At 35.0% G+C, this 22,959-nt stretch overlaps 1 protein-coding gene across 8 annotated transcripts in view; it reads left to right on the forward strand.

The window, feature by feature from the left end:
- The window catches only part of PIBF1 (progesterone immunomodulatory binding factor 1), a 113,541-nt gene extending 105,422 nt beyond the window's left edge, over window positions 1–8,119 (forward strand). For 4 of the 8 annotated variants that reach the window (XM_064645865.1, XM_064645867.1, XM_064645866.1 and 1 more), the window contains 2 exons: window positions 5,454–5,645; window positions 7,769–8,119. In XM_064645865.1, coding sequence (XP_064501935.1) covers window positions 5,454–5,645; window positions 7,769–7,819 — 243 coding nt within the window. In that variant the 3' untranslated portion in view covers window positions 7,820–8,119. Of the gene's footprint in view, window positions 1–5,453; window positions 5,646–7,768 lie in introns of those variants that run through there. The other 4 variants (XR_010428377.1, XM_064645871.1, XM_064645872.1 and 1 more) reach the window with 2 other exon arrangements.
- Window positions 8,120–22,959: the final 14,840 nt, after the last annotated feature.

A 22,959-nucleotide genomic window follows, 5' to 3' on the forward strand; every position in this document is an offset into this window, starting at 1 on the left:
CACAAGAAAGGAGTCTGACGGATCTGGCATCCTTAAGCTTCTTCTGTGGTTATTTTAGTGATATGAAAAAGCCATTAGATTTACCATGCAAATTAACTATGTTCAGACCACAAAGGTAGATAGTTCTTCCTACTGAGGATTTCCAGCTGTTCAGACTGATCTACGTAAAGCTTCTTTTTAAGATCATTTTATGGCGATTATTTGAGGTGCAAGACATCCCTGCCATAAGAACAGAGGAATTAATGTGTATGTAATTGATTCTTGTAAGCCAGTTGTTTTTTTTCTTTTGCATCTGCTTCCAGAGCATGACATATATGTATCATTTTAACTGTTTATATAGATTCACATATTTATTATAATTATAGACACACATATATAATGTTAAGTGCCATTGTGAGTTTTTGAGTGTACACAGAGGATTCTCTCTTCAATTATAGTTACATGACAGAAAATTATGCTCTTAACAATTCACTGAAAAGAAATGAGACTCTTGATAAATGCCTATTGTGCTTAATGTAGGCAATTTTTTCATGTGTTTCATCAATTAGTTACATGATAAAACAGCTCCTTTTTATGCCTCAGTCGTTTTCCCTGTCAGACAGTTGTTTTCCATTTTGTTTTGGTGATCTAAATTATGGTTTTGTTATAATATTTAATATTATACTAATTTTGAATTATGAAAATATAAGATGCTCTTTTTGTACATGTATGTGTGAACATGTATCAAGGACATCAAAACCAATGTAAACAGAGATCCCTTTATAGTATCTATAACTCAAAATACATTAATAAGGCTGCATGCCTTATTTTTGCATTTGTGAATCTTTTTTTTCTAGTTGCATTGCTAGTTTAAGGAATCAGATTTTATCCTTTGTATTCCAATACTGATCTTCAGTCTCTCTTTTTCTAAGTACTATTTCAATTATCCATAATAAACAGGTAAAACCAATTTTAAATAAAGTATAACTTATTTTTACTTTTGCTTTAAAATCAAACATCATAATAAAACTCTCATATTTTTCCAAAATATGAGTCATATGAGCAGGTAACATCCAACTATTTTTCCTTTTTGATCTTAACTTTTAAAAATTTGTTTTGGTTCCTTTTACACTATTTTAAAGCTTGATAATTTTCAGTTAGTTCCACAACACCAACACTGATAGCATTGAGCTTAATAAATTAGCAAGGTAGAATTTGGAAAATATGCCAAATCAGAAAACATTTTAATTAATTAACACCATGGGAAAGACTGATGTCTATCTGTTGTCTGTACCTAAATATGGAATCACAGAATCATTAAGGTTGGAAAAGACCTCCCAGATCATTGAATTCAATCTTTGTATCTCCTTCTCTGTTTGTATATTGGCACACAAAATTGCTTTTGCTATTTTTAACTAAGGTTGTTGGACATAACTTACCAAACATAAATGGAAATAAGCAAGTAATTTCTTCTGATACTATTTACAGTGCAATACATGTTACCTTACTTCACCTTCCTTCGACGTTGCTCCCTGTGTTCTCAGTCCATTCATTTTAATCACTTATTTTGAATTCTGGCTACTTTCTGGTTATGTATGCAAAATTTCCAATTATTCTTTTATAGTTAAAGTAATCTTCATTAAATGTGAATTGATATGCATAAGTAAGTGCAATACAGGATGTTGGATTGTTCTAGAGTATGAATATATGTTTTGGAAAACTTAAACAAGTAGATAATCTGTGGTGTGAAAGCTTGTTCTAAACATGCAGTTCTTTTTTAAAAATTAATTTGATCCTTCCAATATACGTGCAAGGGGAATTATGATTGTACATTGGCTATTCAGGATGAAAGTTGTTTGAAGTAGAAGTCTGAGAAAAGTAAATGATAAGGATAGTGACATGAGAAATGGATTCAGTTTATGACAACTAAATTTAGGTATCAAAATGGAGGTGTCTGTGGTGAAGTAAGTATCTTCCTTTGCTTTGTAGTTAAGAGCAGCCTAGTCAATATGTAGTGTTGCTACAACATGATTCAGCCAGCATACCAATAGGCATCCCAGTTCTAAATGGAGTCACTTTCCAAGCTACATTGTCCGTAATAGGAAATTAGATTCTTAGCTTGTGTTTAGATACTTACTTTTAGATACATCAACTTAGGTATTATAAGTTTGAATGAAATCCCACTTAATGTGTCACACAGCTCATTACTTTGATTTTTGGCACTTGTGCTGGTATGCAGAGCAGGTTAGCATCCCTAACAAAAATTCATCAGGTTTCTATGGACAGACTTTCAAAATATTTAATAATACAGTCTTGACACTTGTTTGTATGGGTGACACTAATTGTACATAAACACTGTTTTTGTGCCAGCCACATAGTATTTAATTTTTTTCCTCGTGTCATCTTAACCCACCTTTTCTTGCTAACTGAATTGTTTTCCATGTGTCTGCACTGCCACGTCCCCACAGAATATTGCATAAGCGGTGAGCGGGTGGTTGTGTTCCTGGAGTTTGTGACAATGAGACTCACTGAGCCCAGAGAGGAACTGGGTGAATCCACTCAGAGGTGTCAGTACTCGTAATGCTCCCAAGAAGAATTGCTGTCTGGCTCTCTAAAGCCAAATCCCTCAGACCTGGAAGCCTCAACACAGTGACACACAGTTTGCATGGCATCACTTGCTTAGATGTCCAGGAGCCAGCATGGCAAAGATCAAATACTTCCACAGGGAAATTGGGAAATGCAGAACTTTAGCAACACTGTTTTCTACAGTGCACTGAGTAACTGAAGGGAATATTGTAAGTAAACAATTTGCACAGCTCTGCATGGACTCGACACATTAAAAATATATCAAAAATGTTAATCATCTCTTCCTCTTCACATCTTCCTTTCTTAGCTTATCCTGAAACTAGTACATATCCTTCTACACAAAAGATTTTTCCCATCTGCTTTAAACTCTAATACCTACTTTCCCCTTTTTTCACAAGGTCTTGTTCCCATTGGAACAAGTTCACATTCTCAACCCAATCTCCAGAGCTGCTTTTTCCTTGCTAGCTTTTTAGACCAACTTGCCAGATCTTAGGATTGGAAAATCATATTCATGGAATCCGAGTAGCATGCCAACAGTAGCAGGTAGTGCTAATGACTCTTGTTTAGAACTTAAAAGTGAAGGTAAGGATTAAGATTGTTTTCAGGAGCAGAGAAATCTAAAGAGATGGTTAAAATTTTTGCAGTTCAAGATGGAACTTTGTTTTCAGTATTTCCTTGGTTGAAAACAGCAAATCTCTTGCAAATGTGTTGGGCCAATTTTCTTTCCTTGTTTAGCGATACATATACCAGTGATTCTGTTGGATTCAGTGTTTCTTGTGCTGTTTTGCCTAGTTTGGTTTTGCCCACTAAATGTGGAGGGGGTTTAGAACAAATATTAAGGCAACCTTGGCTAAATCCTCATGATAAATTTGTCTGTGATGCCAAAATAACTTAATCGCTGTGGACTAATTTTTCATCCCTAGTCCCTGTCATTCCTTCCTATAGCTTTACATTAGAGAATCCTCCTGTCACAGGGGAAGATTGTGTTCAGACTTGGAATAGGCCCTGGAGAGTCACCTCTCACACAGACAGTGCTGTCAAGTACAGGACAGATTCTTTAAAGTAGAGAAGACTTTAGACTGCCAAGTGGATCTTGATACAAGAGAATTTGACCCTACACATACAAGTTTCAGCTCTGTTTCTGAAATAAATCTGTGTGACAGTTTTGGGGTTTTGCCTTGTTCAAACATGCAACTATTTGGTCCACAGAATAATGCAGTTTAAGTATAGGAACAGCATTTGCTAATGTCAAAACATTGTTTATGTACAATTTAATCTCCTGTGATGGTGTATTTATTGCTGTATACTCACTTGAGTTATTTTCATCAAGAAATTCTGTCTATGTGTCACTTTGGCAACATCTTTGCAGAGCTTACAACTTTGAAAAACATGTTGGCATCAGCTATGCAGTCCTTTTAAACAGCTGCTCTGCAGTCATGCTGTTTCAACATGCCACCACACATGGCTGAATTATGCAAATAGTTAATATTAAATGACTGAGATAGAAGAACAATTTGTACACTCGATAAAGCCGGTCTGTGGAGTGTAACACCCATTCATGTAACTGAGTTAGTGTGCGACAATTTAAAGGCTACAGCATGATTCTTTTGACTTTATATATTTTACTAAAAGCAGCAGTGGACAGAGAGAAGGTATATGGCAGGAATGTTTTAAAAGGCTGAGGCCTTTTTTTAACTCATTACTAATAATGCAATGAAAATAGAATGTGCATCAATGTAATTTTCTGGCAAGTATTAAGAAATAGGTAAGATGTAACAAATGTTTGTCGTTCAGCTATAAATATGAACTGCCCTGTTCTCGCTGAGAGATAAGATAAAATGTTAATTATAAAGAATGTTAATGCAGTAACAGTATTGCTTATTGAAGACAACGCCATTTGTAAAAAGCAAGAAAACAAAAACAATAATAGTTTTTAAAAAATGTAACATCTTAAAATTTACTTTGAAAGGCTTTTCTACTGGCTTTTCTGTTCTACAATACTGAATGCTCTAAATAATAATAATAATAGTAGTAGTAATAATAATAATTCATGCTTTAAATTCTGTAATTTCCATGGACCAGAAGGGGAACATTAGACACTAAGTGTGATGCAAGATGACAAAATAAGATGTCCAGTTAAAGTCAGAAAATGCTATTTTTTTCCTTTTTCACTCTACTGTACATTTTGAATAATCTCTTTTGTTCAGCTAAGTAGTAAGGAAAGATTACTTTTTTAATTAATCCAAATTGTTTTCAAAGCAAATTATTAGGATATCCAGAAAATGTCTGCATTTCTATATGTTGTCATTTTTCTTTTCCCATGTTGGAAATTTAATTTTCCACAAAATTTCTTTTCCACTCTGATCCTGTTTCTGCTGTACATCCTCTTAAGGTTTTTCATTGGTTTTTTTCTTTTCTAATCTGGATATAAAGACACATATGTGTCTCTAGTAATGTATTTATATGATTTCTGTGCAAGTAATAGTGCTCAAAAGTCCAGTTTGTCACAGTCATTCAAATTAGATTTGTAAACTCTCTCAGCCTGACAAAATAAATGCAAATAAATTCTTTTAAATTAAATGGAAGTTTAAATTAAAAGAGATAGTGGGTTCCTATTGTACAGTAAATGTTCTCTTTTGCTGCCTTTAAGCAAGACAAAATTTGAGTTATGTAAATCCTCTGTGCCCATTTTATTTTTTTACTTTTACTGGGGTCCAATTAGTAATCTTATTAATTATAGCAAGTATATGTTCATTCTTGTTATCTTTGCTGATCCACTTACACATTTAGTTTGGTGAATATAAAGTTATTATTAACAAATAAATATTTAATAAATTCAAATGTAATTTAACTGAATAACTTAGCATTATTCTTTTGTGGTTTTATAGGAACTAGCCACAATGAAGCAGATTCTAATTAGTCTACATGGTAAACACTATGAACAAAATCTACCTCAGTCTCATACTGATGTAAGAAGTGCAACTGGAAAAAACAAATCAAACCCTTCAGTAAAACTGCTGCCAGAACATGAAGAAGAAAATATATTTACACCTAAGCCAACATTATTTGTAAGTATTATGGTAAGAGTAAGTGCCATAAACTTTCTTGATAATTCTTCTCACTTTTTAAAAAGAAAAACACGGGTTCATATGTCAAGGAGATGTATAATTAATTCAGCTAAATACTTGCAGCTCTTTATGAAGTGGTCAACATTGAGGAGATAAATTACAGTTTTTGATGTTATTTAGCTATTTGATACTTTCTACATCTTAAGTTCACAGCAAACTAGGTCTTTTTAAAAAAAAATTGTAATATTTCAATACTAAGAGTAGTTAGCAAAATTTTAATAGTTGTAGGGATTCACCGACTGTATTATTTTAAATCTATCATGATCACGTATGAGTGGAGTGTGTGCATATATACTGAGCAGCAGGAGTGAGGAAATAGGTGTATTTATGTATACTTGTAGTCATGTATCTTGGCTAGGCTTCGCGAACGAAGATTTGGGAAAGGGATGTATATTAATGTGTATGTATCTAAATATATATTAAAGAAATGGAAGATCAGTATTGATATCACCTCTGTTGCTAAGGATACCTGATATTATAAACCCCTGTTTTATTCCTTCAGAAACTAAATGCTTGGATTTTAATATATGAAGTGGCCCACTTCAGATTTAGTGCCTCTGGTATTTGAAAGCTTCATGAAAATGGTTTAGAAGTTTCTGACTATGGCTGTGTCTGAACTGATAAATTCAAGAGAGACAAGTTGCACTGCTGAATCTCAAAACAAATCATGACTCCTATTTACACTTCATGATGCTACTTTTCTGTAGGGTGTATCCACACTACAGAGCATATGTGCTATTGTGGTCTGAATATGAGTTTTGGATATTTTTCTTTTCTTTTCCTGGTGGAGACTTTAATATTCAGTGTCTTGAACAGTATGAGGTCTGTGTTGCAGCAGACCAGACACTGGGTTTATAACACAAAATGTAGAAAATGGCTGCATCTCTTGGACATGATGTGAGAGCATTGGGGGATTTTAGGGGTTCAGAATTTGCTTGGATAGCTTATGAGACTAAACAGAGGCTTACCCAGTGCTGTCTCATTCACAGTCCTTTTGGTAGTGGTAAATCATACTGCTCAAACTTTGTCTTTGATGGAGCTGTTCAGTGATCCAAAACATGAGAAAACAATTAGTTTGCATAGATGATCCAGGGTTTCAGTGCGTAATCTGTCCTGTCTTACTTAGGGATATAGATGGCATAGGTTTTCTTGTTAGATAGGGAAAAGAAATTAGTAGTCCTGTGAAAATTCTGCTAGTTTAGGTCAATTTCTAGAATTTTTAAAGCTTGCACAGATAGAGCAGATTTATTTTTGTAACTGAATTCTTCAAAATTAATAAAGTAAATCTTTAAATTGAATGGTTACTAAGTCTTGGAGGAAAGAATGAATAGAGAGCAGACATAAAATGGAACTAGAAAGTTTAAGGACAAAAGGCTAAAGAGATGGTATTCACTAACTCAAGAGATTATACCCAACCCTCAAAGCAGAATAGTCCTTACTGTGTTTCACCTCCACTTCATTAGTTTTATTTCTATAAAAACTAAAACTATTTTGTTTTATACAAACCACCACTGAATTTGCAACAAGAATGTTAAGCAGTCCTGACTGTGTAGCAGTAGTCCATAGGATTATGAAGGCAAGGCAAAGTTGCTCACGGATAATTCTCTGCAATTAAAATACTGTCTACAGTGTCAGAAAACTCCTGAATTCTTTTATTTTTATTTATCATTTTTTAAGAACTAAATTTCTGCATAAAGTGTTGGTCAATTTTGGCACACCTAAGATCTTTTTGCAAAGTTCCATTCTCTTCTCAACTGGGAAAGTCAGATGATGTTATTTCAAATGAAACCTATTTATGGCACAGTTATGCATGTTTTCGTTGTGATGGATATTTTTAAAAATCATTTAGTTTTTACTGTATAGTCTGCTTTTTATAACCTGGAAATACGGAGGTTTTAATACAGATATGTTGTAATAGTAACCTTAAATGCATACTTTTGTTTTTAATATTTGCATTTAAGCAAAAAACTCAAATATCCCTGCAAACTACAGAAGAAGGAAAGAGACTTTAGTGTAGATTGCATGTTTTTCTCTGATGTTCACTGCCTCACAATTAAATGTTCTTTATTTTACAGACAAACAAAGAGGCACCTGTATGGTACAAGAAACTGCAGAAGAAAACATAACCATAGCATTTTCCAGAAGTATTCAAAATAATTCTTTGCGGAGCTTTTCTTCAAAGGAAGTTATTTTCACCATAATGATGCCCTTTTTACCATAAAAGCAAACAACTCTTTTGGTTTTAGCAGCTGTTTTGGTTCTTTTATAACTGTCAAATAATCTTATGCTTCATAAAATAATTTTTAAATCTGTCATGTGAATAAAATATGTCTGTAAAATGTGTGGAAATAAGGTGTGCAGTGATTTTACTAACATATATTTGAATTTTAAAAGATAAATAAACGTTAGCCTGTTGTACACATTTATATCTGGGCAGTTAAAGGACATGTTATTCAGAGTGTTCAAATGAATGCATGTTTCAGCTTTTTTATATTATTTTTCTTGGACCCTGTGTTTCATGCCACATTCCTTGCAACTGTTCGGACTTACAGAAATTTAAAAAATATACATGATTTAGCATTAAACTATATCCTACTTTCTATGAAGGAAATTCATGTCAGCTGGAAAAAAAATTACTTATCAGCTTTGATTTGTAGTTTGTCATTTGATGTCATTTGTATAACCAAAAAGGCATTAAAAATACTCTAAAGAAGCAATAAAATGCATCCTAATTATCAGCACTGATACTTAATGGGCTAGACAGTAGTGTAGTTACATCAATGAAATAATAAAAAAGGAACCCAGATGTGTGAGTACTGTAAGGCTGTAATGGTGAAATGGGTAACTTGCCATATTTAATTGTATGAAAATAAGCCCCATCTTCCAAGAAGACATTCTACTTATTTATTCTACTCCACCATCTATTTTGACTATAGAAAAGTTCTCTAATATTTTAAAGCACTTTTGACTGCATAGGGTTTATTTCTATATATAACATAAATATAGATTATATTGTTTTAAGTACTGCATACTGAAAATATTGCTTGAATTTCATTTAAGAGAAAGCTCCTTTTTCTTAGCTTCTTTTTCCTTGACAATATTTCTTCAATCGATTATTTGTTCCTACCTGGACACGAACAGTAATTATTTACTCTATAATACTGAGTTATATCAAGCTGAAGATTCCCAGATACACTTTTCTTCATTTTCCAATCAGCAATTTGAAGCACTGCAATACCTCCTCTGCTCCAGAAAAGCTTCAATTTCTTTAATTTTCCTTTTTTATTTCTGAGAGAGTGAGGTAAAAATGCTAGCAATTACACAGCACAGGTTTAAAATTATCATTTTGTGACTGAGGGAGGCCAAGTGTGTAGATAGAGATAATATCTTTTATTAGGCTTTTCACTGGAGAAGAAAATCACACAAACCTATCAGTATAGACATTTCTGAATAACTTTGGTTTCCTGAAGTCTAGGTTTTATTTAATTTATATTTTTATGTTAATAGAATCCTTAAGTTTTATTTCCCATGAAACAGCTCCTATATGCAGACAGTAATTTTGTAATTTGCAATAGATACTTCATAATGAATCAGTCCCCAGTTTAACTTCCCAGACTATCCAGTTTGTCTGTTAATTAATAAATTGTCTGTCAATTAATAATTAAATTGTATTATCTAGAAGGACTGTGAGCTATTTTAACTAGATACTAGCTAGAATCTTAAGTATTTACTAATTGTTCTCCTGTAGTATCCTTATAGACAAACAGACCTTAAGGTCCTACTGGACAATAAATGGAATATGAGTCAGCAGTGTGCCAGCCAGCTGCATCCTGGGTGGCATTACCAACAGGATAGCCAGCAAATGCAGGGAAGTGATTCCTTCTGTTTGGTACATGGGAGATCACATCTGGAGCACTGCATCTGGTTTTGGGCTTGTTCAAGAAAGACGTTGACTGACATTGCTGTGAGTCTAGCAGAGGTGCACCAAGATGATCAGGGGCTAAAGCATCTGATGTAGAAGGGGAGGCTGAAAGAACTGGATTCATACAGCCTTAAGATTAGAGGATTTAGGGGAGGAACTTGTTGCAGTCTCCAACTACCTAAGAGACAGCAGAGCCTCTCAGAGGTGCACAGCAATAGCTTAAGAGACAATGGACACAGGATGGAGCACTAGAAAACTCAATTAGCTCTTATGAAAAATATTTTTACTGTAAGGGTGGTCAAATACTGGAACAGGTTGCCTAGAGAGGTGGTAGAATCTTCATCCTTGGAGATATTCAGAACTCAACTGGACAAAGTCCTGAGCAAACTGGTATAATTGGACCTGACTTTGAGATAGACTAGATAACTGATTTTCAGAATTCTTGTCCAACCTAAATTACTTTATAGTGTTATTTCGAAATATACTGATATAAGATAGTAACACTTATTTGCTTCTTACCTTCCAAAAGACAAAATTCTGTTTAATTCTTCTATGGAAATACAGGAAACACAGGAACATTTTGACTCTTACAGAATTGTGCATTGTAAAGTTCTGTGTCCTCCATACAGTCCAATTTTCTAAGAAGCCTGACAGAATATTAGGCTGATTTGTGGTGAAATTTTATTAACATTTAAACAGTTCTTCAGATGACAAAGTGACATATTCTGACAAAGGATTGTGGTTTTTTGGTTTGTTTATTTTTTTTTAAATTATTACTGAGGTTCATCTTTAGATGTGCAAAAATAAAAGTAATTTGTTAGAATACACTGATAACATATAATGTTGTTGGCAAGTTCTTGTAATCGATGTAGGCCCTTTGTAAATCTTCTCAATATGTTTTTTTTTTCCAGTTGAAGATTTTGTATTTTTCCTGTGATTCCTCACTAGACTCCAAGGCTATAATTAATTATCTAGGAGGAGACCTTCTAAGCTTCTCATGAGAAAGATAGAATGTCACTTAAATATAACTATTCAAACGTAAGATGCCCTACAGCAAAAATTAATTAAGCTTTTTGCTCTTTAAGTAATGAAAAGGCGCAGTTGCATTACCTGTGCAGCACTTTTACTGATGTTCTTTCCCACAAACATAGTTGTCAAATGAATTGTTCCAAAATTCTTCTTCATGGTCTTTGCAGTCTCGCATTGTAGCAGACCTTGTGTCAATGATGTGTGAGTCAAAAATAATGAAGTAAAGAGAAATTTCTAAGGCCGGTCATGCATGTAAGTAACTTGTGACTGAAGTGCCAACCCACATAATCATCCTCAGTTCCTCTTTTTCAAACCAAAGGCAGCAAAGCCTAAATAAATCTCTATCCACTATTACATTTCGTGGTACATTAAGTGGGTGTTACTTAAGTGATAAGTTTTGTAAATGTAGGGGTTGAACTGGAAAGAAGGAAGGACAGTGGTTTAGAGCAGGTTAGGATGTTTTTCCTTATTTTTTAACACTGTAATTGCTTTCTTTCCTTTCTGTCCCTTGTTTGAACCAAAGAACCTTTAGTGCATCAAGGTAATCTCTTATTTGAGGAAAAAATTAAAAACATATAATTACTTTTTTTTTATAAGAACCTAAACTTTTATGGCCTATTGCTGAATCCTGTGGTCATAATTCACTGGCAATGTAGTTTCTAAATATTTTCTGTACAAAGAAGCAATATGTCATTGGGATTTGTAGTCTTCATCCCTTTCAGGATTCTCTGTACAAAACAGTGATGAAACCTTGTGAAAGATGAAAAACTGTAAATTCAAATATTAATTGTCTGAGTATTTGTCGGTATCTCTGGAATTTCCTGCCTCTTATACATTAGCTGTTATTTTCTCCCTCAGTTATACTTTTGTAGGATACCTAGTTCCAGAAAAAAAAGAGGAACACTCAAGTCTATTAAACCTCTGACATCTGCAAGACGATCAGGCAGAATTCTTTTACTCCTGATAAGCATTCATCAACTTCCATGTCTTTGAAACAGATGACTCAGAAAACATGACACTGTAGAAACAAATTATTACCTTTTGAAAAAGTATTTATGTTATTATATATGTGTGCCTCAATCAATTGTCAGTTTGTAGCACATTCACATGAAAACAGATTTATACACAACAATCTGAGTCCGTAACATCCTGTCATCTTTCAGGGTTGTGCTCGTTAGGGAGATCTACTGAGGAAAGCATGTCTCTCCCTGTTAACATTACATTTAATAGATCACATGCCAGACTTCTTACTGAGTCAAAGAAATGTATCCCTAGTATTTTCCTATAGCAAAGAATATCAAGAATCTGTATTCATTCTCAACCTTTGAAAATGAAATAAGTATCTCGAGAAGATCAAGTTTTGCTTAGTGTCTTTGGGCAATATTATCCCCTTCTTAAATTCCTAGGATTGATTGGGAACTCTTGACCTTTAACATGCATGCTTCCGTAGCTTAAGTAAGGCAGTTACACTTGGGGTATTTCGGACTGAAGCTGGGCAGCAATTGACAGCAGTATGGGGTGCCAGCTCTCAGGGGACAGCATCGCTGGCGGAAATGTACAGTAGCTGGGAATTAGGGCAGAGGGAGTGGCGAGTACTGCAGAAGCTTGGAGCAGTAGAAGAAGTAGGTACAGTTCGTCGCAGATGTCAGACCCTCTGCAGCTCTTTAAGCCCTCTGCTGACAGCACAAGAACCACGAACTTGCTTCCACAGAGTTCATTTTGAAGAGTTCCCCGGGTTTCTTTCCTCACTGATAAGTTTTCCATAACAGTAAATACTTGTGGGTTTTGTTTCTTGTTTTTTTCTTTTTGAGAGAGACAGAGACTTTTTCTCAGGACACTGGAACTAGATTCAAAAAAATGGTGAATTTCAATCAGCTTACCCTTTAAAGGATGAAGGGGACTAAAATTCCCAGCAAATTTCATCCCCATAAAAGGAGCAAATGGCAGAAGTATTAAATGTAAAAAGTTAGGATTGATCATGGAAATAGCTTTTACTCAAAAACTTACATGTTTTCACGGACTGTGTGCCCTTTTTGAAGATACTACAGAAATAACCACTGTAAAAGAGAATGCTGCTTTGACTGAAGTAATAGAATCAACTTTGTTTGACCATGAATAATTGAAGTCTTTGTGTTAATGCTCCTTTTAAGGGAGTAGTGGATCAGTAAATGTAACTTAATTGCAGGAAAAGTCTTATGGATGGAATTTATGACTGTATTTCAATGAAAGTCTTTTCATTTTTCCTTTTGGTTCAATAGAAAAAGGATTACTTAGATTATTCACTGTTGCAGCTGAAATTGTTAGCAATTCCCAGTGGTCCTGTTTTTCATGATTCTAGAGATACATATTGTGGCATGCAAGACTGTCTTTTGTTTTCTTATTCAGTTTTTTAGAAGAATTTGTTTATTTTGTGTGTTATTATTAGGTAGATCTAGCAATGTAGTGCTTGACTTCTACAAGGGAATTTTCATATAAAATGTATATGTGAATATACATGTGAATAGAGGATTGTTACCTAAGAAGAGTGGTCCTTTTTAAAAGAAAGTTGAAAATATTCCCACTGACTTCTCTCTGAGGCCTTGAGAGAGGGTCATTTCTGTGCCCAAGCATTCTCATGCTCCCCACTGCAGGTATAGTCCCACACATACAGGACACTTATCACTCTGTGCTTCACAGGCCTGTAGTTTCCAAGCACACAACTCCCAATGCCAGTGGAGCAGTCATCTGGAGCTACATGTAAGACATTCACAAAAAAATTAATATCACTCATGTCATCTGTGGTATTGTGGGAATTCTAAGCAAGGGAAAATTACAATATTTTGATGCAGTCTATTCACTTGTCTTTTTTCCTTCTTGGAGGTTAGCATATAAATAGCATTCCAGTAAGTCTTGACTTTTGGGAAACAGTCTGCAAGTCCTGCAAGGATGGCTAAATCCTTTTTTTCTGATACTTCATCAGAGATGTTCTGTGTTTGGGTACTGACCAGACAACTCCTAAGAGATCATTAGGCACCACTTCCTGCACATAAATCTTTATTTTATTAACTTATTATTTAAATACTAAGTCCCCAGAATTCACTCAGTCTTTTTGAGTAAAGGAGTACGTGCTTGAAAGTAACAATGAGCAGTAAAGGGACTAACACGTCAATGACTTGAGTCTTACTGAATTAGCACATTCCTTGTCATTTTGTGTCATTTCTTTCATTATTGCAGTAATTAAAGTTGCAGAATTGCATTTGTGCCATTCAGCAGGGAATGGAGAACAATAACAGTGTTTACCAGCAGCAGGAGGGAGCTTACCTTTCTTTCTCAACCCTGTAAAATCTCTGCAGGCTAATCTCACTGGCAGCCAGGATGCCCTCCTACACAATGAGACTGTCTGAAACCTCCCTTAGGGAAACCTGAGAGAGCTGATTAGATCTCTTGTCCATGAAAACCAAATAGCCAATACTATGAAATATAGCGGTTTTTCATTCTGATGTGTCATTTCAAATCTGTGCAGGCTGAAACCTTTGTCAAATATATTTACACCATGATAGTAATTCTGAGATAGCTGAATAATTTAAAAACATTTTCAGAGTATTTTCAAACCAATAAACTCTGTGAAATTACAAAGAAACAAACTATGTAAAGTTCTTATATTTCCAGGTGCAGTAATATAAAGATCTTTAATAATTCGTTATTATTCTTTAGTAGTTGTAAACTGAAATGTTATGTATATATACATACACATTTTTAACATAAATGTAAGTTAAATTGTTTGAGTTTAATTATATTTATTTTTAATACAAAGCAAAATATTTTTCTGTGAGCATCCATGTTTAAGGTGCTTTTGGTCATGAATTAAATGACAATAAATTATCTGCAAATTAATTTTATTTTAAAATATATGACTGTACTGCATCATCATCATGGGCTTGTCTGATCTACTGTTCTGGCTCTAGGAATTGTAAGATTTGTGACAGAAAGGTGCAAACTCCCCATGGGCCAACAGTGGACAGCACCACATTTACTGATTTGAATTACAGCCCTAGTTTTCATAAAAATATACGTTATCTTCGATAAGCAAGCTTCCAGATTCACTGGATGTTTCTGGAAACAAGATTACCTGATCCAGCTTCTCAGCTATATTTTTTGTTATTCTTCCATGTAAGAGATTTTCCATGTTCTATATTCTTATCACTTCTATCTAATTTCTGAAAACATAAAGATGTAACCGTAAGGTTCTCTTGCTTGGGTGCCCCTCAGCCATGGAGGTACCAAAAGCAGACATATGCTGGCATTCTCAGACATCACCTAGGCTTGTCCTAGTCCTGACAACACAAAGTCCTACTTCTACACAGAGAGATGACAGTACTAACATTTCTTCACTCTGTATGAAATAACAATTGTTGGGTTTGCAATAGGAACAAGCATGATCCTGAATGTGGATTTATTGGAGCAAAAACAGTTTGAACAAACCTGGTAAGGCTATTGGCTTCACAGTGCTCTGTAGTCATTATACTCCTTCCATAAGAAAATGAGCATGTACCATTTTCCTCAGGTAGTGGATAGGATTTAATCTGATCAACCCTGCTGAGTGTTCACAGAAGTTAACTTTGGGTAAGATAATGATGGGGGCATTCCTGAAGAAAGGAGTGACCTTCAGCCCTTCAGCTTTGAAAAGAAACTGCCAAGACAACATTCAGAGCTTCCAGTCTATTAGCTTGAGGCACCTTCTACAGACCATATAAAGCTCCAAAGTACTGATAGGGTAGTGAATTTAATATATGCCTCTTCCTTTGTTTTCTAATGTATACTATAAAAAATGCCAGTTTTCTAGTTTTTATTTATCCCATCCTTAAGTACCTGACTTCATGAAAGAGTAAGGAACCTTTGACAAATATTAGAGAGTATGGATGCCATGACTACTTGAACACTTGACTTTGCAAAGGTTAGAACTTTTCAGTTGTATTTTGCCAGTTAGAGTACATTTAATACAATAAAACAAATTAAGGCCATAGCATTTGATGGAGAGTGGATATTTAAAAATGTAATGCATTAGTGATTAACAAAGTAATTGTAGAGTGGAATTCCTTAAGCTGCATAATTCAGTGAATAGGCAACTTTTCTGGCTGTTTGGTTATTACTTAGCTTTCTGTGAGCCCAGTTTTCACTCCTGCATTCAGAGTAGAGGGAGGTGGGCATTACATCACACTGTGCCTCAGTGTGATATTTTTGAAGGAGATACTGACATGAAACTAGTTTAATGGTACCAAAATGTCCTTGGGATAAAGAACATAGAGCTTTTATTTATATTCTTAAATTAGATACCAGGAAAGCTTATTGACACTGCTTCATACTATAAATAACGTCACCTGGATTGGAAGTACTGCAATGGATTGTTGCAAAATGCTTCTGTTGATAGAACACAGTGGACTAAGCTGGTCTAACCTACTATGATTAATTGTTTCATAGGTCAATTTCACTATCTTCAAATAATTGTTTTAATGTAAGATTTAAAATAGCAGGAATGAATGCAGATGTGATATTGATGAAAGACAGTTTGTGCAATTGCAACCTGCTCTATTTGCATCATCTGGCTATGCTAATATGAAGCAAAAGGAAACAAGGTGACTTCTTTTTCCCTTCCACTTTTACTTCTTTTACTTGTCAGTGAAGTCATATCTGAATGCAAAACTTAAAATTTTAAAAACTGTAGTCCTGCACAGTAAGACACTTTAAAACATGTAGAACAGGATGTTTATCCTGGTCCTGACAAAATGCATGTTTTAATATTAGTTTGTTTCTCCTGTGCAATAAAATACATTTTTTTCCCCACGTTACATGCAGTTATGTAGTATCTTATGGTGATTTGTACCCAACACTGTGTGCCAGATTTATGAATCATTAGGCCTTACTCTTGAATCACACAGAAACAAGGTTTTCTAGTAATTAAAAGAAGCTTTGTATTTTGTTACTCCTCAAAGTTATCAGTATGCAATCTAAAGAGAAAGAAGCCTTGTTTTGTTAAAAGATTGAATCAACTTTTCCTCTCCTTTATCTTATTTATATCTTTCAAGTAGCACAGGGATTAAGACGTTGTTAAAGTCTTGCCTCATCCAACTTGCCACATTACTTACGAGTTCGTGCGTAAGCAAGCTCTGTAGCTTAACTAAGCATGTTATGAACCGGTCAGGTAAACACATTTTAAATGAGCTGTACATTCATGAACAGCAGTTTTCCATACCATAACACAATAGGCATAGACCAAACTTCCATTAAGTCACCCAGCAACAAGAATACTTATGGGTCAAATGTGAACATCCTAATACATACATGTTTTTGTCTAGAGCAGCTCTAGTAAAAAAAAATAAAATAAACAAAGTATCATTAAAATGGAGAAAGGTTTTTATATTGGTTTCTTGTTCTGAAAATATTTCTTTTTATTTATTTTATAATGCAAAAAGCATTTTCAAAAACAAATTATGAAAAGAACTTTTAGGAAAATATTAGTATATTACAAGTGGAAACTAGCTAAGCTGGTTGTAACATATGACTGCAAGTTAAATGCCTCTTTTTGAAAAACAATATCCTTAATTACTTGAATAAATTAATATCCTTAAAATAGGTGCAGAATAAAGCTGAATTAAATATTGTACTGAATATTTTGTTGCATCCTTTACCAGCATGTTTTGTAGAAAAAAATCTGGCACTTGAAGCTGAAGCTATGAGTGACAGTGTTAACAAAGTGTTTCATGTTTTTCTCACTGAAACATTATTCACTTCTGTTGATCAGGCTCTAAATATTTTCAGAAAGGCAAAAAATGATGAAGGGAAAAAAGCAGCATTATGTTAATTAACTGTTTAACTATGTTGAATATTATTTGCCATAATCTATTACTTAATATATGTCTGAAAACTTAAATTAAAAACATTCTAAAGGACTTTGAATGCATCTGCAGCTCCTGGGAATAATATAGTTAGCAAAACTAGGGTGAGATATGTAGTACTGTCCTATGTCATTTCAACTTATGTAACATTTGATTTGACTTCTTTTTTAATGGACATCTTACTTATATGACTTATTTGAGAAGAGGGATGTTTCTGTGTTTATGCATTTTGATAGATGTATATCACTTCTAAAGACATATTGTGAGCAAACATTTGAGTCATCACTGTCATTTTTCACCTATCATCTTATTTCTAGATCATCGCAGTGTTGGCAAATCTGTCATTTTCTGACTACTCTTTACCTCAAGTAAATTAAACTAAACAAACTGTGTGGAGGCAGTTCCTTCCTTGATGGAAAGTGTTCATCACGAGGCAAATAGAAACCATGAAGGTGGATGCAGCTGTGCCTTTTCACTACATTACACAATTAAAAATACAGAAATTTCCTCACCCAGGAAGATCAATATTGTCATCAACCCCCAAGCGAACAGGAGACAGGACTCGTGCAGCCACATTTTATCAAAGCTGATCAGCTTCCTCGTAGTGGAGCACAGAAGTCTTTGAGGTTGGTAGCGTTTGGTTCATTCATCTTTCTTATTGGTCCGCTTGTGATGGCCACTAAACACAACAGATGCTCTGGCAAGCTTTTAGCTTCCCTAGTGAGTCTAAATACACTCTCTAATTTCTGGGTTTTTGATGATCAGGATTTTAAACATTCTCATCACAAAAAGACATTCCTCTTCTATGGAGTGATTGGGATGAAAAATCAAGCACACATTCATAAGTTTTCTTGGGAAGCACCTTTCAGATTCCTGGCTCACCCTTCTACTGCAACCTGAGGTATGTTTTTGTAATCTCTACTTTGCTGTTATGCCTCCTGACAAGTGACATCTAGTTATTCAGCTCACTTATTGAAAGATGTTCAATGTGTCTTCACTGGAGGGCAAACCTCAATTAGTCTTGAGGCAGATGCATAGAAAATCAGTACTTGCTATTGAGATTTTTTTGAAATTACTCATTTATTCCTAAACTTCTTTTTTCTTCAAAAAATGTCAGTCACGTTACCAGGATATGTTGAAAAATGGTAATGGTCACATGAGTTATTACCCTTATTATTAAGCAAGTGAGAACCCTGTAGTAATTTTAATATCCTCTGACTGACTGAAAATCCTATTTTTGCTGCTGCTGCAGCTGTTTCTGATACCAGAAAGGCTGGTTCCTTCTGGTTGTTGGGGTTTTTTTCTCCTCAAGGGTATAATGTATAGACAGACAGGGTATGCTAACTAATTCTTTGTGCTCCTTTGAGTTGGGGTGACTCCTCTGCACAGATCATGGATTTGGGGTGTGCGACAGCAAAAATGGAGCAATAAATTTACTTTAATTAGGAATTCCTAAGCTATGGTGCGCATGCCAACAGTGCATGCTTCTGTGTGATTCTCAAATACTAACAAAAAAGATCCATTGGACCACAAGCAGTGATAGTCAAGCAACCTCACTGTGGGAGACTGATCAACATTGAAATTGTCTAGATTTAACTCCAGTCAATCAACCTCCAGCCTTGGTAGATCTTTATCTGATAGCTCAAAGAATCCATTTTCACAGTTTCTTCTCTATTTAGGCATCTAAACTGCACATAGATTTTAAGTGTGTATTTTTTTTTAATTATTATTTATTTTTATTAAAAAATAAAAGGAGGAGGCATAAGTAGGAGGGGGGCATAAGTAAGTAAGACTGAAAACTGCATTGTTAAAATGAGCCCCTCAGTTTACTGCATGGTCCATCCAGAATTACCTTGTTCCAAGGGAAGTAGTGTCTGCCTCCATCTTGAAGCCCAGCTCTCTCCATTGCCTACACACCAAATAGTTGAATAGACACTAGAACTGCGTGCAGGCTCAACAGCTAAGTGTGAGGGAGTGATTTCACCCCCTCTTGAACTGCGGATGCTAAAAAAGATTGAGCATTTCAGTGAAACACCCTCACTGGTGCCAGTTACAGTATAACAGCTCTATGAGGTTCACTTTACATATTTAGGCATCTAAGATTTTCATCTTTTTGGCCATCTGAGGAATCTAGCTAACTAGCTATAATTAAGCCATGAACCTTTTCATGTCTTCATATATATCTATACTGGAAGATGTACAGTTTAGAAGCATCCCACATGCCAAGGAATGTAGGGATTTTTAGTTTCAGTAGACAGCATTCCCACCTTCATTATTTATTTCTCCCCCACACTTAATCTCCTCAATAAAGCTAATCAACTATTATGTTGGTACATAGCTTGTTGTTAAAAACCAATCCCCCTACATGAGATCTTTTACACCAATCCAGGAATATTCCATTTGAAAAAAAGTTGAGACTTGTCAGTTAGGAATTTTAGTCAAAAATGATGAGCTGAATCCAGTCATACACTTTGAAAAAATGTGTTTTGCATAAACTCTGTTATCTTTTGTGACCAACTTTATTCAAAGTTATTTCAACAAAGTCTTGTTTTTCATAAGCATATAATGAATGAAATCATATTGTCTTTCTATTTTAATAAATAGCCACACTGAGTGTTCACATCAAGTTGCTCAAATTAATGTCCCAGTGCAACTTTATAATTACCTACGTCATTTAATTTACACTTTCTAAGTATTGGTCCTAACTCTAGCTTTCTTAACAGTCTTCTGGAACATGTCTAATATTCAAACAATTACTAATATCAATCCTGAAAACTCACTGACCATTTCTTTTAAAATTCTTGGTGTGAGGTTATCCAGATATATTCGTCTAAGACCATAAATAGTAGCTGTTTTAATATGCTCTTCAATTACTGTTGAAATGTATTTTGTCATTATGTGATGCAAATATATTTCCTCGTCTTTCCCCAAGTGCAGCACAGGAATATTTAGCATGTTTTTTCTCCTTGCTTATCAACAGTTCTACAGCTTTTATCTAAAACCAGACAATTGTGAGAGTGCTTAATACATTTCATGGACTTCTTTTAGATGATCTTTTCAATGCAAGTCACTGACTTCTTAGGCATCTTTCTTCCTCCATATTATTTTTCCATAATCACCACCATCAAAGTTATATTTGCTGTTACTAGTTCTTTTCCCAGCTGTTGAGTGTCTATAATTATAACTGCTTTACAAAATGCTCTCTAAGGAGGCGGGAGGAAAGAGGTCGTTCTTTTCAAGAAGGGGTGTTTTTAGTTCTGTGGGATTGTAGACTTTGAGAACTGTACTCACCTCACTCAGCCTACTATTTATTTCTGTTTTGTCTAATGTAGAATTCACCTATGCTGGATGTAAGTCTGTTTGAGTACAGAGATATAGCTTAGGTTTACGAATTATGAACACACTAGCGCTAATAGCATGAGCTCTCCTGCTTCGCCACTAAGGGTACAGCTACATGACACCCTGAAATTCAGCTTTCTACACTTCCTCTGAATGGGGCAGTTCAGGTGCCACAGGAAACATCAGCCACACAGGCTCATTAGCTTCTCTGGACAGCCAAAGCGGTCTGTCAGGGTCTCTGCACTGCTCCCAGTATTGCAGTAAGCAGCACGCTGTAACCCTGCAGATATTAGGCTCTGAAGGCCCCAGGATCATCTTTGTGCACCTCATAGTCAGTTGATTAAGGAGCTTATCCTTTCTTCCCCTACTTGAAAGAACATAGCATAAGAAGTGCAGGAATTTTTTCTGACCACATGCCTTAATTATTTTTGCTCTCAACATCAGGATTTAGTTCCAAATGAGCATTCATTTCCCTACCTCATTATGCTCCTAGTGACTGTTAAGCCCGTAGCATGTCATTGCTTTAATGTCCTCCTAGCTTGTCCAGCCAGACCATCCCCTCTGGCACAACCAAGCCTGTGAAGGCTCCATCTCCCACCTGACAGACCAGGATTTCATGAGACCCAAAGGACTCTCTACTACATTTTTTCTCTAATCAGGAGATTTCAGCAAAAATACGCAATTACGGCAGCTTTAGAGTTAGCATTTATTAACAGATTCTCAGAATAACATTCTGGAGCCAAAAAGTGCTTTCTTTAGTAGTAAAGAATGTGGGTTTGTCTCATATATTCAAGCAGTTAAAACATCAGCATAAAACCACCTATTGCTAACAAGCATTGCCAACAGCATTTGCTTTTATAAAGCGGGCAAGCCGCCGTGTTGGATGGGGGAGGTGGAAGAAAAGAATGGTGGTGGCTCCCACCAAACTTCCAAGTGACGGGAAAACCACCTTTCCAAAAATTGTGAATGTTATTTCCTAAGTACGTATTTTAATTAATCTTGTCTAACTGCTCCACATATATAGATTTCCATCTGCTCTAATAGTACATAAATAATTAAATGACATGCTTAAGGAGCATGTCATTGTCATTTCTGGCCCTACCATGCAACAAGTCAGAGCCAAGCAGCTGTATGACAATGGATGAAAATATAGGAAAGACTCATCTCCTAAAGCTGAGTCAGTGACCTATTGTTCTCAAAAACACTTGTTGTAATAAACAGCCTCCAGTTCAGATATACATTAAACCTGTAGAGGTCAAAAAAATGAAACTGGTAACAATAAAAGATTTTTCTGTATTTTGCTTCTCAGATGGGCCAAAAATATTTGAAATGTACCTGAAACCTAGTAATATGAGGCTATTACCTAAAGTTAAGACTCTCTAATATCTGACTAAAGATTGGGTTCAGATACTGAGTAAGATGTCTTGTTTGCTCCAGACAGGTTGATGATTCTTAATCCAAGAATTCAAGTAATGAGCAGTTGAAGTTTCCATCTTGAAACATCTGTTCTGCCAAGTCAGCACTGGCCTTGATAAATAGCAAATCAGACTGATGCATGCAAGTGTATACACACATGCTCAAGTTAAACTTGAGGGAAAATACTTGAACAGATCTCTGCATAGACAGATTTATATAATTAATCTGTAATTAGGCTTTATACAGTGCAGACTGACTCGGGTCAAAACACAGAAAATGCAGACATGGTAGGATCTTTACCTGTTGCTGCAAAAAAGATTTTTCAAAGGTTGTTTGTGGGTAAGTTTACATACCTTCATTTAGTTGTCACAAACCTTCACTGCTATTCTAAATTACTCATCCTATAGTGCAAGAAAAATATGTTTAGCTAAAGGATAAAAACAAACCACAAGTACAATTGCATTTGAGTGTTTTTAGTAATCTTAGCAAACTTCAAACATAACTTTAAAAGTTTTGCTTAATTTTTACCTGTGCAAAAGAGAACCTTGCATACACCTCTCATTTTACATAGTCTTTACCAAGCTTTGCAATGGTGACTCTCCCTGGGCCTGTAAGATAATAATTTCTCTTGCAGTTTTTTTTTCTTTATATTCTAAAAAAATGTCAAATCCAGTTCTCTAACGCTGGA

Source organism: Pseudopipra pipra, chromosome 2, assembly GCF_036250125.1.
Source record: "Pseudopipra pipra isolate bDixPip1 chromosome 2, bDixPip1.hap1, whole genome shotgun sequence".
In the NCBI taxonomy this organism is placed as follows: Eukaryota; Metazoa; Chordata; class Aves; order Passeriformes; family Pipridae; genus Pseudopipra; species Pseudopipra pipra.